Source organism: Ornithodoros turicata, chromosome 3, assembly GCF_037126465.1.
Source record: "Ornithodoros turicata isolate Travis chromosome 3, ASM3712646v1, whole genome shotgun sequence".
Lineage (NCBI taxonomy): Eukaryota > Metazoa > Arthropoda > Arachnida > Ixodida > Argasidae > Ornithodoros > Ornithodoros turicata.
Genome location: NC_088203.1, coordinates 66,560,360 through 66,578,958, shown reverse-complemented (window position 1 = coordinate 66,578,958; position 18,599 = coordinate 66,560,360). Strand labels below are relative to the sequence as shown.

Here is an 18,599-nt window from a genome sequence, read left to right as displayed (position 1 = left end):
AACCCCGTGAAATACCTACGGCGGCGGAAACACAGAATATTTTGCGTCCGATTCGCAACAAGGTAGAATGCAGTGGCGGTGATAATGAACTGATGACGTGCCTGCGGAAACTCGAAGAACATCTCCTCGCCCGCAGTGGGGCTACGCGCTAAACCCAGGTGACTGCGTTTTTTGCACGTCAATAAAATACTGTTGCGATGACATCGCATTTTCACGTTTTCCTGGGTCTATATTTACTGTTTTTGAAGTGTCTCCGCTTTTATCGAAATACCGCTTATACCGAATTTTTTTGCGGTCCCCTCGACTTCGATATAATGAGGGTTTACTGTATTGATCGTGCAGTGAGAGTCCTTTCAACATAAATCACATGAGATTGTATTGTGAACCCTCTGTAACAACACATCTTACACAACATCACTCTTCTTCAATCATGTAATGACATGTTGTTAATATTATTATCCTGTATGATGCAAACCATATAAAGTGAGTGCAGAAAGCTGCCCAGAAGGAAACTTTCAGTTCAGTTGAAAATGTTGTTCACCCAGAAGTTCAGATTTAACAGTTCATGTTTGCTTCACGATAGAGTACAGTCGCACTATTGCGTTCTAAATGTGTTCTGTCTGTCAGCACCTGTATGTGACAGATGCACTGGTCTCCAATTGACGTCCACACTTCTTATGCTGTTTCGCGAGGAATAGCTCGCAATGCAGTACTAGCCGACTACATGGAGAGAAGTAAAAGAAGATAAGAACGCACGATTCCCGGGACAACGACAGACATACGTTGCGTCGCTTCGTCCACAAGGTATCCAATAGTTTAGCCCTAGCCAATCTCCCTTGGTGGATGACAGCAGGAGACGGAGGAAGAAGATATCTAACTCCATGAACCCATGTGTCCGTCGCTTAAGAAGGGGCTTGCGTCGGTTCGCCGATGGACACAACGCTGACGGATGCATTAAAATGCAATAGTGCGGACCAGGCTTCAGTTTTGTTCTTTGTTGCTATAATTGTTGATTCTGTGAACAGTGTCACTGTAGCTGAAAGTTTCAAGAAATTCAGAAAACTTTAAAATTAGCATCTTGGACAAAAAAAGGGGTTGGAGATGAAGAACCAAATTTTTTTCCCCAAGGTATGATGTGTTTAATATAAACATAGAATGAACTGTAGGAGGAACTGGCGCAGAGGTGGGGAGTAATGCATTACAATTTGGGAACAGGTAATGAGTAATGGTAGTGCATTGCATTTGGACAGACTAATGCGTCATGGCATGACTTGGATTGTATGTTTTGGCACTGTCTAAAGGCAACAGTTAAAAATGTTGTCATGTCGACTGTTGAGGCAATGAAAATCCCTGGCTTTTCCAACCCATCTTTAACAATGTCCAGGAGGAGATCCAAGAGCGGGGCGGTAGGCCAACACGTGTTCAGATGGTACGTGTCATCACCCTATTTCTCCTCTAACGCTTTTCAGTCAAAGGAGAATTAACGAACAAAAAATGCCTCTACACCTGTGACCAGTAACAAGTGTTGGCTGTTTCTGACTGGTACTGAGCACCAAGTACCTCTGCACTGCAATAAATCATGTATATTTTTTGCATGTCTGCACAAATTCACTTGCACCGATTTGGGGAATATTCGGGTGACTGATACCTAGAATGCAGGGCTTTGTTAGAGACTTCTGGGAGAATTATGATACTCGACGAAAGTAATGGCATTAGTAATGCATTACTAACCACAAAAAAGTAATGAGTAATGGTAATGCATTACAAAATAAAAGTAATTTCCCCACCTCCTCCCAAAACAGCCACTGTGCAGCGATAGGCAGCCATGTGACGGCAGTTGCAGCAGTGGCTAATATCCTTCATTGTTTTAATCATTAGTAAACTGCAATGGAGGCATGTTTAGAGACCATTTCACAGTGTTCTTTGCAGTTCTACAACGTAGGCCATCAAGGTGTCAGAGTGCTGGAAGCATGAGGCTTTGCCAAAAGCTGTTGATGCTTTTGCAACACCCTCTTGCAGCCAAACCCTTCACTGCTACACTCGACATTCGAGCTTATACTTGGAGGGACTGAGAATGAGTGTGAACAGCAGGCGATGATGAACCCATTGTGAAATGATGAGCAGACACACACAGTTATGGTGTCCACACACGAATGCTTACGTAACACTTCTGTCTCAAGTGGATTTCATATAACCAGGTGAAATTCTATATCAGAAAGATACTCTTTCGAGAAATCAGCTGTTGTAGCTGATCCAGTTATGGTCCTAATTTTTATTTGCATATACAAAGGCAATTAGTTGTGTTAGTGCAAAACATTACTCTTTCCCAAGTTTTTCGTTGTGATGCTAAACTGTGGGCTGCTGCCCTCTCACATGTCACATGCTCCTTAACACAATATGTATGTGCAAAAGATTAGGAAGCATAAAGCTAAATTTATTTTCTCCTGCAGTTTTGCTGTTAAAAAAAAAGTGAAGGACATGGGTAAATGTAAAAATTTCAACCAAAAGAATATATGCCTTATAGTGTCTGCCTTTTTCCTTCATTATTTCCGAACTGAAAACCTATCATGCAGTCATAGAATGATTACTGCACATGATAAGTTATCAAGTGAAGGCAAATAACAAACATGGTCGTAATTGCGGTCCAGAGTTATTTGAATTCCAATTGAAAGAACAAGGTAATAAAATCGGGTCTTGAGAACATGAAAGACATACAAGCACAAGTTACTGTGCTGCCTACTGCAGTGCAGGTGTGCATTTTCCTGTTCTCAGTTTTTAACTAACGAACAGTATAAAAGTTTCTACTAATTCCAACATTTCCAGGCTGTCAGTATTACACTTTCCACTTCAACAATGCTCTCCCAGACAAACATTATTTCAAATTTTTTTCTGTGTGTTCCAGTTTCGAACATGAGTATGTAACCGAAAAGTAAGTGTAAGTGTAACAAGAGTGCTTGAAGTACACTGGAAACTACACAATTCCAAATGTGTTTAAAATTATCTGCAAGCAATAAAAAATGAATTGAAAAACTCGTTTTTAACCAAAAATGTACATCTATAGGATAGGTGTTAATTCCTTGCAGAAAAAAATTAACTGGAACCAGCATTCATGAACCAGTAATGCTGTTACAGTCATTAAATTTGTGGAGGGCAAAAAATTATGTTAGCATCTGGGCAGCCAAGTTGCATAGGCAAAAATTGAGTGAGTGTATCCACAAGTAAATTCAGTACAACTTGGGCACTTTGGAGTTTAAGTAATTCTGGTTGCCATCTAGGGATTACATCACAGTGCATTTATCTCCAGGAACAAAACTCAAGATACTGACATGGAAATGCCATTTGTGTCTCTCTGCAAAACAGTGCATTACAAAACATAAAGTAACATTCAACAAGCATGTACCACAGCGAGATGGAGCAATATGGATATTGATAAAACACAATTGTTGCATTGCTTGCCATGTGTTTTGTGAGTTTCATCCTGCTAACTTTTTTCTTGTTACGGGACATGACAACAACTGAATAATGAAATATGAGAAGTCAGTAACAGAACAGAACTGAACTGAACAGAACAGTAACTGGAAAGTAATTGTAATTATTGATAATTAATTGTAGTTAATTGTATTATAGTAATTGTAATTATTGGTAAGTAATTGTAATTGTTGCACAGACACCTGCTCTATTTCCTAGGGCAGGGGCTCTCAAACACTGTGAGTCTAAGGAACCCCTACACATTTATTTGCATAGCGAGGAGCACCTCTTTACTTGCAACGTAGGTTCTGTACACATTCATACAACTATTCACTAAAACCTCACTGCAAGCAACACATTGTGCATATTCCTTTTTTTTTCTCATGAAGCATGAATCCATACTTTTTGCACACATCGCAGTGCAAATGGTAAAAGCCATATATAAGTTCCTCGTGGAGCTTCCTGATCACAGTACTACACGCTGTGGCACATGGGTGAAGACGTATCGTACGGTTATTGTTACATGCATTCCGTAACAGCGTATGACATGCCGCAGAACCCCTCGCAACACATCGTGGAGCGCAGTTTGAGAACCCCTGTCCTATATTAACAAGTCAGTCTCAATGTTCCAAGCTCCATGTCCATGCTAGGGCAATTACATGCCTTGTCATCTCTTGGTATCAAAGTGCTCACCATTGATATCAACAGCCATCCATCTTGACACTGTCTTTCTGAACCTGTTCATGCTTGTCCTATACCCATCATGTAGCATGAGCAGTTGTCCCTGTCCCCTTTGGAACATTAAAGGGACCATGAAAGGATATTTGACAAGCCTACGATCATTTTTAACCTGTTCCCCTGTACTAAAGCATTCACTCTGTGAAATATGAAGTTGAAAATCATTCAAATAGCGAAGATATTCTATATGAATCACGGGTGTGAATGGCAGCTGCTACGGCCCGGCTCCGAGGCAAACTGGCTGTGACATCATACACAGAACATGTTGCCGATTCGTGGACGGGCTTTTGCGAGCAAACTGCAAAATTTGCAAACAAGCTCGCATACTTCGCCATGAAATATGTTTTAATTTGACCTGGAGACAAGATTGTATCTAACCATTGACACAGAATCCTACGAAAAATGTAATGTAGCCGTTGACTGTCAGCATGGTTACCGGAGCACGTTTTCCTCTTTGAACTTCTTCTTCGTCAGAACATACCTCCGTCGGTCACATTTTACGAGCTGCTGAGTGCCGAACGATCCATAGATGCTGTGTGTGTCACATAACCTCTTCCTCCATTGCTGACAATTTGCCTTTCGCCATATTTCGACGGCAGATATACGACGTCATTGTTGTCCAAACCAAAACCATGCACCCACATGGTCCTGCAGGGTGTGTCCTCCTCATCGTTCACAGTTGGCTGAGAGAATTGGATGACAATGACATAAGCCCGCTTCGAAGGCATATATATCCAGCGATCACGCCCCGCTATTTTTGTCTGATAACTGCACCCCCGTTGTACTGAATACGGTTAAAAGTCGATGTGTGTACAATAGTGAGGGATCATAGGAACGGTTCCCTGCAGAGTACTCGGAATTCGCGAAAATCATTTCATGGTCCCTTTAACCTTCCTCACGACAGCAAGAGGCCTAGTATGCTTTTTGGGCAAATTAATCCTCAGCACCTCTCATGAGAAGGGAAAATGTATGGAACATGGGGAAAGTGCTCACCGCTTCATGATATTAGCCACGCCCACAATGTGCCATACTCAAGCTCAGCTTCAGGTTGACTTTCTTGGACTACAGTTGGTAGCTTCAGCTCAGCATTGCAATTAGATGGTAAAGCTAACAACAATGCCTATATCGACTATAAGCCTTCCCTTGAAGTGTACACACAAAAAAATTGCATGCAAGTCAGACGTTGATATCATGCCTACAGATGCGAGCAAGGCAGTAATTGTAGTAGATTTACACATAAGGTGCGTTAGCCAATGCAGGCAATGTCTCCTAGAAGCAGAGACACAGGCAAGACACGTACCCTGGCCATACTGTCGCAAAATAACAAAATTGTTTTTATGCAGGGCGCTTGCACTCGACTGAAACAAAGCTATAGCAGTTACCTTATTACGCGGGAGGTTCTGTTGCAGCACATTACAAAGATGATGGCTTGCAAGACACTGCAAAGACAAAACAAGAAAGTAGAAGGAAGAACTGAACTGTAGTAGAGTCTTGAGGTGAGGTAGTTGGTACATGTTGAGTTTCAATCCGAGCAGCCAGATTCACAAAGGACTAGGAAGAAGGACTAGGACTAACACACACAGAGCTGCTCTGTATGTGTTGTGTGCTTCTTCTTAGTCCCTTGCGAATCTGGCTGTTTAGATTGCAGTTAAGATCGAAATTTAGAAGGAAGAAACAAGCACAGAAACAAAGAAAGAGGCACACAAATAGTGTAGGACAGTCTCTTATGTGATGCCAATGACACACACCCTAGGAGGTTCATTTGTTCATTCAGTAAATATTAGAATGGGATGGGAAAAAGCACAGAAACAGCTCAATTTTCTGTAACACCCGGAAATCGATGCTTCACCTTGCACTGTACAATTTCATATTTGTCTAAATGCCTGTGTTGCCACAGAAGATCACAAAAGAACAATTAGAAGGAGTTTCAAGCATACTTTTTTTACCTAACTTTGTCAAAACATGTGCTGATGTGGGCAAAACCACAGTTTCCGTTTTGTGCGCTCTTCATTTCTCAGAATTTCATATGAGAGCAGTGGTCATTTCCTTGAGTGGAATAAACATAATTACAACAACAAACTTGTGGGATATGATGAACAAATCAGGAGGGTGCAAGTGAGCTGGTGGAACGATGAGAGTAGCAACATTTGCTTGACCCTGAGGAAGGATAAAAACATAGAATGGGACAATGAAAAGTAGGTCCACAGGAGGACAAGGAGGAAAGACCTACACTAAGCAGGGTTAAGGAGGTCAACAAGGCCCACCATGAAGGCAAGAGAAGACTTATCGTAGAGGAAGTTACCGCTATGGCAGAATATGCTAAAGGAATGCAGGGGAAATTTTGTTTGCAGTAAACAAAAGCGGTGGTGCATTAGAAAAAAGAGAGAACAATCCGGGCAAGAAGAAATGTGTTTAGCCAGTTCGGAAGGTGGGGATGAATTCATTACGTTCTTTTCATGTTCAGACAACGACCTGTTTTGTTTATGTAAGCGACGCCACAGGTTACTGGGATGGCGTAAACAACAGAACTTTTACAGTCAATGTATTTGTGTGAGCGTTTTACAGAGCAAACGTTATTCATCGGGGATCTTACAAACCCTGTTAATTTTGAGAGTTTGTGGTTTACTGAACATGCGACTGGCGAACACATTTCTTCCTGCCCAGATTGTTCTCCTTCTTCTGAATGCACCACCGCTTTAGTTCACTGCAAGCAAGATTTTTCCCGCATTCTTTTACAATATTCTGTCATAGCTGTAGCGATAAGTCAGCCCTCCACTGCCTTAACGGTAGGTCTTGTTGACCTCCTTAACCATACTTTGTCAAGGTTTCTCCTCGTTGTCCTGCTGTGGACCTACTTTTCATTTGTGTACTTTTTCTAATAAAGTCTTAATGCTAGTTTGAGTCTCCTGTCGTCCACTTCATTCCATGTTCCCTTCTGTGTTTTTGTCCTTCCTCAGGCTCTCATTGTGGGATATGATTCATGGGAAATAAAACAGGAACATGCCAATGTCCTCAATGCTTGTGGAAATTTTGTAAGAGCAGCAAAACTACATTGATGCAGTGCCATCAGTAGAGCTGGGATTTTCGGGACATGTCCTGATATTGAAAAGTGCCTCAATAATAGTGCCAGCTAAAGAATGAATATACCAAGCAGTTTGCATCTGCTTTTCACGAACTTCAGTGTCCCGAATTGTCCCAAATTTGTGCTGAGTGTCTCGGAAGATTACAAACTGTCCCGGATGTCCAGATTTTCTCTAAAATGTCCCATTATTTAGCAGACACGCCTGTAGGCAATTTGGTTTGTGTATGAAGACGGATATTGTATGAAGTTCCTGAATCACCTCAACGAGAGAGGGGATAATCGAAACAAGATTCGAGAGCATGTGGGTTCACGACTTCACAAGAGAAAGAAGCAAGAAGCAAGCGAGTCCGGGGAAAGTCAGGTAATGGAGAAAAGGCGTAGCCTGAGCAAAAAGACGCCTGAAATGTCCTGATCATATCCTTTGAAGTACGAGAATAGACTGTCGGTTCTGGTGATGCAAAACAAGTTAAAATAATCTAAAGCTAATAAAAGCAGTTTGGACATATTCATATGTGGGTACATTGTACCCGAAGGTGTCCCGATTTTTCAGTGTTTTCTTTCCTGCTTTTGTCCCAATTTTAGTAATTTTTTTGTCCCGCTAATCCCAGCTCTAGCCATCAGTTCAGACATCACGTAGACATGAGATATATCAAAAAGCGTACCAGCACCACTACAAAAGGACAACCCAGTTTTATCTCAGCATGAAGAGACCACATCTTTTAGCCATTGCAAAGTGATTCCTGTAAATCTATATCTGCATCTTCACAGGTCAACAGGTCGTACAAGTTATGCATCGCCTTCATCTGCATGTGCTTAGGCCCTAAGCTGCTCTTATCTGGAAAGGTCACTGGCAAAATATGTCAGGCACAATATTTGGCATTACTTCCAAGACTTGCTGCACCTGCACAGATCCCTGTCATTTGCCAACATCAAGATCAGTTTGTCCTTTTGCCAACCAAAAATAAATTTATGAGCCGTAACAGAAAGCCTGGGCCTAGGATCACGTACACAGGTAATTTAAGGGATTGTAGTAGTTCCAAGGAGAAGAAATCAAACTTCAAGCTAACTGGAAAATTTCCACACATATCCCCTTCCATTGAAGGAAAATGCAGATAGCCCCCTCACGTTTCAGCTAGTGCAGGAAGACATGAAGTATGTGAGGTGCTGTTGAAAGTAGAACTATGCACTGGCCCAGAAAACATTTTCCTAAAATCAAAATGCGTACTTGTGGCTTTCTCTTACGATGAAAGCGCAGATGTAGCCTATGCTGAGGTCCCATGCTGTCTGCACACAATTCATTCTAGGAATGGATGCCAAAATAGAGCCTTCCCAAAAAAATCTTTCGTGGACTACTTCACAAATCACTTTCTTGGACGTTGCCTCAGTGCAGCTGTCTGCAATCCAATGTGGCAACGTAAAACGTGGTCCATCGCCTGTGTGTGGTACATCTCAATGCACAATGGCAATAAGGTTGGAGCTGTAGTGGCCCATGGGCGATGATGAAGACATGCCACTGCCTTGTGCTATTGACAAAAATTTCCAGGAATCGCTGAGGGAAATACCCAGCAATCACGACCTACAATTCATCACTCAGCGAATGGCTACCCTGAGGAAATTTCCCCTTGTCTACTGGACCCATGTACCACACATTGACCAGTCCAGGTGATCTACTGAGTGACGAAAAATGTTCAGTTCCAGAGGTGTAGCAGAAGCTAAGTTCAACAGCTGTGCACAGTTTTGGAGCGGGCCAACATTAACTGGCATGATCATTAACATTGTAGCACCCATTGATGACAGTGAGGAACCCAGTGATATGACTTTCGACAAATCGTGAAGTACACAGAGCAAAGGAACAAGATCTCACAAGTTAACGGCTTCAATAAGACTGCAAGACTACACACGAGCTCATGAATTTGGTGGCTCATCTGCTCTCTAGTTTCATTTGTCCAGATCTCCCACTATCCGGGCATTTTTGCTGGAAACAGCCAATGCCGGGTAAACGAGGCTCAAATTTATTTACTGTACAATTACAAAACCTTGTAGGAGCCACCGTCGTCAGCATTAGTGACTCTGGCTTTGGGGCATATTTGAGCTTCACCTTCACAGTCTAGAGCAGTGTTTCTGAACTTATGTTCTAAAGGGAACCCCTGACCGTGCCAGAACGACCTCAAGGAACCTACTATACCGGGGCAACTGTGTATAGAAGCGGGTGAGGCGAACTAGACGTCGTACAAGTACAGAAGCTAATTTGTTTAATTATAGCGTATTTAATTATTTATTGCTTCGTCACAAGATGTCGCTTGGGGTTTGCTGGATTCATTCAACTTTTTCACAATACTTCACTGCAGATATCGTATTGTGGGTTGCCACTGATGCTCGTAAATCCCAAGTACATGTGAGCAGGAGAGCCGCTACGAAGTTTCTTCAAGGTAGCTATGGGTTTCCTAGTGCTTGTAATGCTTTTGATACACAACACAGAAGCAGAAGCGTGGTGGGGAGAAGCTGTCGGGTCGAGCTGCGGGATGAGCCAACTCATGAACACCACAGCTGCTGGCTCGGCTTTCTGCAACGACCGTCAGCTGCAGCAACTTCTGCAATCTCGATGTCAATTGCAACAATTTGCGACGATTGTAACGATCAAACCTTGAGCACCATTCATAAAACAAGGCTGTGTGAAAGCGAGCCCTGGCAGGCGGTCAAGTTACACCCACAGGTGCTGAACAGAATCCTATTTGCGGAACCCCGGTTGAGAAACAGTGGTCTAGAGGGTAAAACAATTGATAGCAAGGCATCCTCAGATAGAAGAGGTTTCAGTTAGTTACGAATTAAGTGCGCAACAGTGAACAACACAAAAATGAAATGGTAGTAACTATGACATGTGTGATAAACAGCATGTAACTTGAGATAATGGGACTACGAACCCCAAGTCACATACAGCCCACTCACGAGCACTCACTTTCCACCGGGTGTCAACTATTTGAGTTTTAACAAAAGCGTGACCTTGCCTGGTGACATTCTGCACATATGCAGCAAATGAAGCTCTATATTTGGTGTTATTCAAGTGAACCAGTTGAAAGTGCATGCTTGTCTTCTCCAGATTTGTCCCTAAAGCCTTGCCACAAACAAAGCACTGTGGGTTCTTTTTCACGAAGCATGAATCCATACTTAAAGGGCACTGTGATAGATGTGAGACAGAAACCCTTTACAACGACATCAAGTTCTTACATCAGAGGAGTGAGCGCCATTGCAATTGGTTCTCATGTGACCTCTGCCATTGGCGCCTGTTCACATGCCACAACTGGATGCGTTTTACTTTCTATGCGTCTATTCCTCCCTTTGTTAGAAGGGAGGCATCAAAGGAAAAGGCGTCAAAGAGTTGCCACAGCGATGGCAGCAGTGTCTAGATGCGCACGGTGAATACTTTAAAAAACTGACGTAGTTCGGTGCCTCCCAAATTAAAGAAATAAAAGTTTCAGACAACCTTGAACGGCCTTTGTAGTTACGAATATTTACATGCCTATGTACTTTTCACATTTCTACAAATCATACTCCCTTTCTGTTTGGATATTGCATAGTCTAATATATTGTAGAAAACGCCATGCTGAGACTCAGGGGTGATTTTGAACATATTTATTAGCATAAATAAAAGAGAGAACAGTATTTTTTAAATCTAGGCAGGTACAGCATGATAATCTGTGCTATGTGCACGACAGTGCACATATCAGGCTATAAAACCTATTTCATGAGATATGAACATATGTTTCTAATGTTGACTCCAATGTGGATTCTGCTACATCGTGAATATTTCATAGTGTGCTGACAATTATTTGACAACAGGGTTCGCAGATGAACTCCCCTTCTCCCCAGTTAGCTCAGACATGTCCCATGTTGGCTCAAATATGTCCAAGGACATATCTGCTGGTTGTTTCCCGAGCATATGAAGGTTGTAAACAATGCCACTTGCTTGTCCTGTATGAGATATGCCGTGCTTGGACCTTGTGTACATTATACAAGGTGTTATTTTTTTAATCCTTTACAGAAGTTTTATAGAAAAAGCTAAGAGAGCAGCATACATGTCGTTTCTGAAGTTGAGTTGCACGACTAGGTGAACATCCTATCAAGGAGAGTATGAAACAACAAAGTGACTAATGGCAAAAATCAATTAACTCTTTCGTTAGGAAATTGTTGGCAACCGTGAAATAGCAGAATGGCTGACAACAAGGATTGTCTCCGACTCTGCTATCTCGCTTCTGCCCGAAATCTCCTAATTAAAGAGCTAATTAATGAATTTTAGGTAATTAGTCATTCTGTAGTTACATACTCTCTTCCAAAGGGTGTCCACCTAATTATATAACTCAACAAAATTTGCATCTATGCTGCTCTCATAGCTTTGTATAAAAATCTGGATACGTCGGAAAGGGAAACAAAAAAAAGAAACACTGTCAAGGAGCCCGCGAAGAGGGAATCACACACGTAACATGAAAAACGGTTAGGAGCAACTAAGATTTATTTGAACAAGAACTTTCTTCTGTTTTGTAACCTGAAGAAGTGCAGTCTCTTGCACGAAAGTTCTTGTTCAAATAAATCTTAGTTGCTCCTAACCGTTTTTCATGTTACATATAAAAATCTGTAAAGAAAAGCCTCAAGGTGCTTAAGAACGTAAGTCTGCCGCTTTCTGGCTTTTTCGACGCTGCCGTATTTCAACTAACGTTTGTTTGACAAAGTAATTTGCGTGCCATCTAATTTCATCTAGGTGCCATCTGAATCAATACATCATGTTTTTAAGTACCTTAAATGTAATTCATATCTCATTGTTGAATTTATCAGTTGATAAGGTGTTATTGATGGTTATTCATGCACGTGGACTCACAAAAAACACCTAATCGAGGCTGGATAGTTTGCACGGATTCGTAAAACTAGTAATAATTATGAAGGAACAAATAACCGAGAGACACAGGACACGAAGACAAGCACAAAATACTTCGTGTCCCGTGTCTCTCGGTTATTTGTTCCTTCATCATCATGCACCAGTTAGTCTGCGCCCTATCTCTTTTATCGATTAGTAATAATTCCTGATAAGAGCTAGTACACTCATGACAGCACTGACTGATCACTGGCATGGATCAGTGGTGACAAGTTGATGCTGACCAGTTTTTCTGTTTACTGATAAGGAGCTATCAACTGATAGGGACTGATAATTAGCCATAATGGAAGCCAATAAGGCCATTCCCACTTAGTTGACTGATAACAACTGACAAGGTTGTTGGTGTTATAGATGACCCAAGCAGCACAATGTACTGAAAGTCGAGTGCAATAGGGGCGGCCGGTGTGTGTTTTATCAATGTTCTTCAGTTTCACAAGTCTGTTCAAGTCCTTCCACCTACCCGTCCACCCCTATTGCACTCGACTTTCAGTACATTGTGCTGCTTGGGAGAAAATGGGAACGTGTCAGCTTTGCACCAGTCGCTGATAAGGGCCTGTAACCAAAAAAGAACTGACAAAATGACTTTATTGCTGCTGCTGTGGTCTGCTGAAATGGGCATAATGGTGTGCCAGTGATCACAAGTGATAAAGCCTGCCAGACTGATAACTTTACATACTGATAAGAAAACGATAAACAAGGTCTCCTGCTCCCATTGTAGATAAGTCAAAAACCTGCCTCCTTATCAGATGAACAGATGACTGGTAAGAACTCACTAATGAAAACGGCATCCGAAAACGAGCTACCGATAAGATACAGTGACAAATACATGTTCTGTCCGCAAGTCTTAACACTTTACCCAGATATGAGTGTGAGGCCTTTTTTATCACTTCCCTATCAGGTAATAACCTTTTCAGTACCACCACGTCTTATCAGTCGCTACCACTAAGTCAACCCTCACACCCAGTCCAACAGGGCGCAGCAGCTCGCACGCTGCAAGAATAAAACTCCTATCAGCTAGTCTTCGCCTACGAGCCCTTATCTGCAACTCCTTATCAGTCGATGCTTTCTCATCGTCTCATCTATGACACCTATGAGGTTGTCAGTCGCTATCTGCGGACAGTCAGAATTGACTCATCTTCCCTATATGGCGAATTATCAATCCTCATTCGTTGATAACTTCTTATCAGCAACCAACATCAACTGGACAGTCGCTATCAGTCAACCGCAGTCAGCATAGGTCTGAACATCTAATCTATTGTCAGTTACTATCGTTATCGGTAAACTAGCCCTAGCTAGCTTTTTGAGAGCACGTCGATATGAGCCCCCATCAACAACACCTTATCAGTCGATAGATTCAAACTCTCTGACATTAGCAATTGTCCGGGCCGTATGATTCGTCATTTCTTTGTTCAGTACTTGTCGACTGATGAGGATTGATGATTCGCGATAACGAGGTGCACTTCCGGGTAATTCTTACTTGACTGAAAGACGACGACTGCGAAGATCATATGGTGTCACGGATGAGACGACGAGAACGCATCGACTGATAAGGGATCGTAAGCAAAGACTAACTGATACAGTTTTGCGCTAGCTTCTGCGCCCTGTTGGACTTTGCGTGAGCGGTGACTGAGTGATGGCGACTGATAAGACGTGGTGGACTGGTAACGTTACCAACTGATAAGGAAGTGATAAGCAAGGCCTCACACTCTGATCTGGGTCAAATGTTAAAACGTGCAATTGTCACTGCACGTGCAGAACAAGCAACTGTTACTGTATCTTATCAGTAGCTCATTTTCGGATACCAGCAGTTTTCTTTATTAGTGAGTCCTCATCCGTCACCTCTTTATGTGATTCGGCAGTAGGTTTTCATACTTATATCCACAATAAGAGCATGAGACATTGTTCATCAATTACTTATCAGTAAGTAAAGATATCAGTCTGGCAGCCTTTACCTTGTGATCACTCAGCAAACCATTATGCCCTGCTCAGCAGGCCACAGTGGCTGCTATAAAGTCACTTTGTCAGCTCATCTTTGGTTACAAGCGTCCCCATTTTCTCATCTATAACACCAACAACCTTGTCAGTTGTAATCGGTCAGCTAGGAAAGTCGGAATGGCTTTACTGATTTCTGTTATAGCTAATCATCAATCCTTATCAGTCGATAGCTCCTTATCAGTAACCAGAAACAACTGGCCAGCCCCTATCAACTAGCCAACACCAATCCACATAGACCTCAGCAGCATTTTGCTCTAGGTCTTACATGGGTACAGGTCTGCGTGAATCCTCATCGATAATATCTTATTAGTAAATAAATTCAATAACAAGGTACGAATGAAATTTAAGGTACTTAGAAACACTGATCATGAAATATACTTTCAGAGCATACTGTCCTGTATGGAGAGATCATTTCCAGATCCTCATCAGAGAGTGAGGCCTGGCTCAGCTAATTCTTCTTGTCTACGATATACACTGCCCTCGAAGCCACATCTAGGTGATCCAAGCACACTCCGAAACTAACAGTCAAAAAATGGGAGAAGGCAAGCACTCGTACGTGAATAAAATATGTATTTAAAGAGATTGAAACATTTATTTTACTGAAGAAACAAGCTTTCGGACGGAGTCCGTCCTTCATCAGGTATGATACATTGAACACTTGGTAGAGATATTTATACTAATGTATATCAGAGAAAGGGGACAAGGAAGGTGGAGAGGAGGAAATACAAATTCATATTAGAGAGGACTGAGGGCACGAAAAAGAAAATACAAAAGAAGCCAATGTACAGTAGGAGTGTTAGAAGGTGATGTGCATTAGAATAACTATCTCTTCCATGTGTTTAGTGTATTGCACCTGATGAAGGACGGACTCCATTCGAAAGCTTGTTTTTTCAGTAAAATAAATGTTTAAATCTCTTTAAACACACTCCAAAAGTGCACGATCAGCATTTTTACTTTGCTATCCTAATAAGAAGGGCAAAATTATTTATATTGTTCGGATGAATGCAAACGTGGAAAACCTTCTCTAAAAATTTGCAGAACGATGACGCTGTAACAGTTTGCACAGCTTCACACTAAAGCAGTGTCATGAAGCAATTAAGCAGGAATGCAATTTGATACAAGGTGTGTCAATATATCTCCCACAGGTCATCATAACCCCCAATGTCATGTCCCTAATAGTTGTGGCATGAATAATAACAATGTATTGTTAGGAAGAGGATGAAGTTCGTGGTCATTCATTTTGATATTCCTGGTTAACACCTTAGTCAGTTGCACTATCAGGATTCAAAACAGCTGCATTGCAGACCTTGTGGCACTATCAAGCTCAAGCACACAGCTATGAAACTAAAGGCAGTTACTAAAACTGGATTGTGCATGTGGTAGCTGTTGCCAAATTTGTATTATGTTTAGTGAAGGCTGCTGTATAATATATTCCTTCTTACTTGCATTTTAGTTAGACTTGTAAAACCTGCACAATTCCTCCTTTACTTATGTTGCTGAGCCTAACAGATTTGGAGGTTGCCATCTTGTGAAAAGGAAGCGTCAAGCTAGGTTAGGTAGGTCGTGTTTCTCCGAATTCGGCATAAGACAACATAAAACCAGATGCCGAATAATAAAAGAAAATCTATGCAAGCACAGGTAAATATAAAATGTGTCAAAAGTGTAAACAACAATGAAAGAAGAAAGTCACTGTTCCAGCCTCAGAACATCAGTTCTCTCTTGTGTCAACAACAATTTTATGCAAATCTGTAACATAGTTATGAAGACACACGCAATGAAATTCAATACCAGAGTCAGACAGGGCCCATATTCTCGTCAAAGTAATCGAGGTTGATTACTTTGACAAGAATAGGGCCACTGAAGCCTGTACAAACAGTGTTAATGCAACAGAGACACTAATTTAAGGTGAGCACTACTGAGAGAAGTAGGCTTGCAGTGTAGCTGCCTTTTTGCTACTTCTTTTGAACCCTGTTTCATCATGTTGACTCAATTTCTTTTGTATTTACGTTGAAGCTGAGGGTACCAATGCTCTCACTATGTTGCATCTGTATAAGTGTGGTGTCAGCATATTGTCTTGCATTGAGTTATTCAATTCACTCAGCATTATTGATAAACAGCAACATAGTCAATATGTCCATTTTAAGCGCTCTGACCAGTGCGGATGAATATTCGTATAAAAGCGCTCAGAGTGGGATCAGGAATTCAGGATATTGCCAAGGTCTAGGACAGCTGCACAGAATCAACTGAAGCATTTCGTAACGACAGAGGTTGAGGGGCCAGGTCCACAGCTGTAAAGTAGATAACTACTTGTAGGGTAACTAACTACTGTACCAAAATACTTTCAGAAATGAGTAACCTCTCTCTAACTTGTAACTAAAGGGGGAGTTACTTTGTGCTGTGGTTTAACTATTTTGTTATAAATTTCTGTCTATGCCTGTTTCTAACCGCAGTCTACTGCGATTAGGTTTATCATTTTCCTAAAAATCTGCTGGTCCTGCACAGGTAACTAATTTAACATGGGTGTTGGAAGTGTTGTTTTCTATTCAGGTGTTCTGTTTTCCGTATGCAAGTTTCATTGTTCCCATAAATATTGTCTGTCAACTTTCTAACTCTCGCAACAGAAATTTTCGTGAGGACGCACGCAAAACTGCAGAATCAGCAATCTTTGGATCATTTCGATCACCACGAAAATAAATTGCCTATGCAGACGCACATAAACAAACAAACACTAACCGAGCTTCGAGGGCACAGCAGCCATCGCGTTGGAAGAGATGACTGTACCCTGCGATATTCCTTGAACAGGACGGGGTGACATCGATGAGATCGGCAGTGTCCGAACAGAATATTTAACCGAAAGATACAACAATTCCTAAACATCAGCAACACAGCCATCATTCGCGTAGACTTCGACTTCGACTACGGATCAAGGACGTCAAGGACTAGAGGGTAGAGGTGTGCGCCGTGGGCATTTTTTTCGGCGGCGGCGTAGGGCAGATTGAAGGCCCGGCGGCGGCGGCGTCAGCGGCGTTACGCCGATGCTGTCATATCGGCGTGCGCCCCGTGGGCTGTCAATATGTTCTCTTCTCCAACGGGGACGCACGAACACCTCAGAACGAGGGTATTTTCTCCATCATAGACACCGCGACGGTGGCAGTATTTACCTTGCACCAAACAAGTGCGTCTGCACTGAATAGTATTATGAAAGAACCCCGAACACACAAAGGGACATTAGGAGAAGTAAAGCACTTCAAGAAGGTCGTCGCCCAAGAACTTCAACTGGGCGCGTTAAGCGCTGGAGAGAACAACATAGCTAGATAATCAGAACGACGAGCCATCGCTTTAATGGCAACTACACGTCCGCACGTCACACACGTCAGTGCCGAACGTCCAAAGGACAGCGACGCGTGAAAGCTCTGTCCACTGATCCAGTGGCTTTTTTTTGGGGGGGGGGGGAACCATATAAATATGCGAATGTTAGCAAACGATATGACATAAGGCGCACCCACAACGTCATTGAACAGTATTTTGCAGAGGCTGTAGTTATCATGAATAAATACTGTAAAATCAATTAATTTCGCAGCCCTAAATTTTCGCGAATCGAGTAGGGATATATTCGCAACAACTAAATTTCGCCCGCTCCTCGAGTTCCTCGAATTTTCTCGATTCGCAAAATTCGCGAAAATTAAGGTCTCGCGAAATTAAACAGTTTTACAGTATAAACTTGTCCAGAACGAGTGGGTTGAGTCTGCCATGCTTCGCGCGCATTATAAGCCCCGTATTCCGCGATTGAAAACACCCTCTCTGACTGGGTGCTTTTCGCCGGCACACACAAAATGCACTATCTGCTACGCACTTTTCGAGCGCAGAAAGAGCGACGGTCAATCCACGTGAGAAGACCAAGTGCTTTGGAGCGATCGAGCTGAATGGTGTAGGCGCTAATCTGTTGGCCAGATAGATCGCTTTCCAATCCAGATAAGGCGAAGCTCGCGTCATTTCTGCGCTCGGAAATTGCGTACTTCTTGTTTCGGCTCATTTGCACAGCGACATTCAGCGTCGGATATTTCAACACACGTGCGCGTTTAAGAATTTCTTAAACATGGAATGGCTTTCAACGGTGAATATCTTCCGTTCTGCTATCCCGTTTTTACGCGAAATCCCTTAATTAAAAAATTAATGTATTTGAGGTAATTAATGATCTTATAGTTACATACTTTCTTCGAGATAATATTCGCCTGACCAACTCAAAAGCGGCATCTATTTCCGCTATTTTTTAAACAAAAATTATGTGACGAATAAAAAACAAAACACCCTGTATATGGATAATGACCCGTGCTATGGTGTTGGTGGATGACTGACAAACAACCTGCAAGAATCGAATGACAAGTTTTCCTG

The 18,599-nt window shown here is 42.1% G+C and overlaps 1 protein-coding gene across 3 annotated transcripts in view; it reads right to left on the bottom strand.

Annotated features, from left to right (window-relative positions):
* LOC135388563 (iron-sulfur clusters transporter ABCB7, mitochondrial-like) overlaps positions 1-17,140 on the bottom strand; it is a 281,999-nt gene extending 264,859 nt beyond the window's left edge. The window contains exons 1-2 of one of the 3 annotated variants that reach the window (XM_064618184.1): positions 16,941-17,140; positions 5,589-5,645 (exon numbers count right to left, since the gene is read on the bottom strand). In XM_064618184.1, the coding sequence (XP_064474254.1) occupies positions 5,589-5,645; positions 16,941-17,102 (219 nt within the window). In that variant the 5' untranslated portion in view covers positions 17,103-17,140. The remainder of the gene's footprint in view (positions 1-5,588; positions 5,646-16,940) is intronic. The other 2 variants (XM_064618182.1, XM_064618183.1) reach the window with 2 other exon arrangements.
* Positions 17,141-18,599: the final 1,459 nt, after the last annotated feature.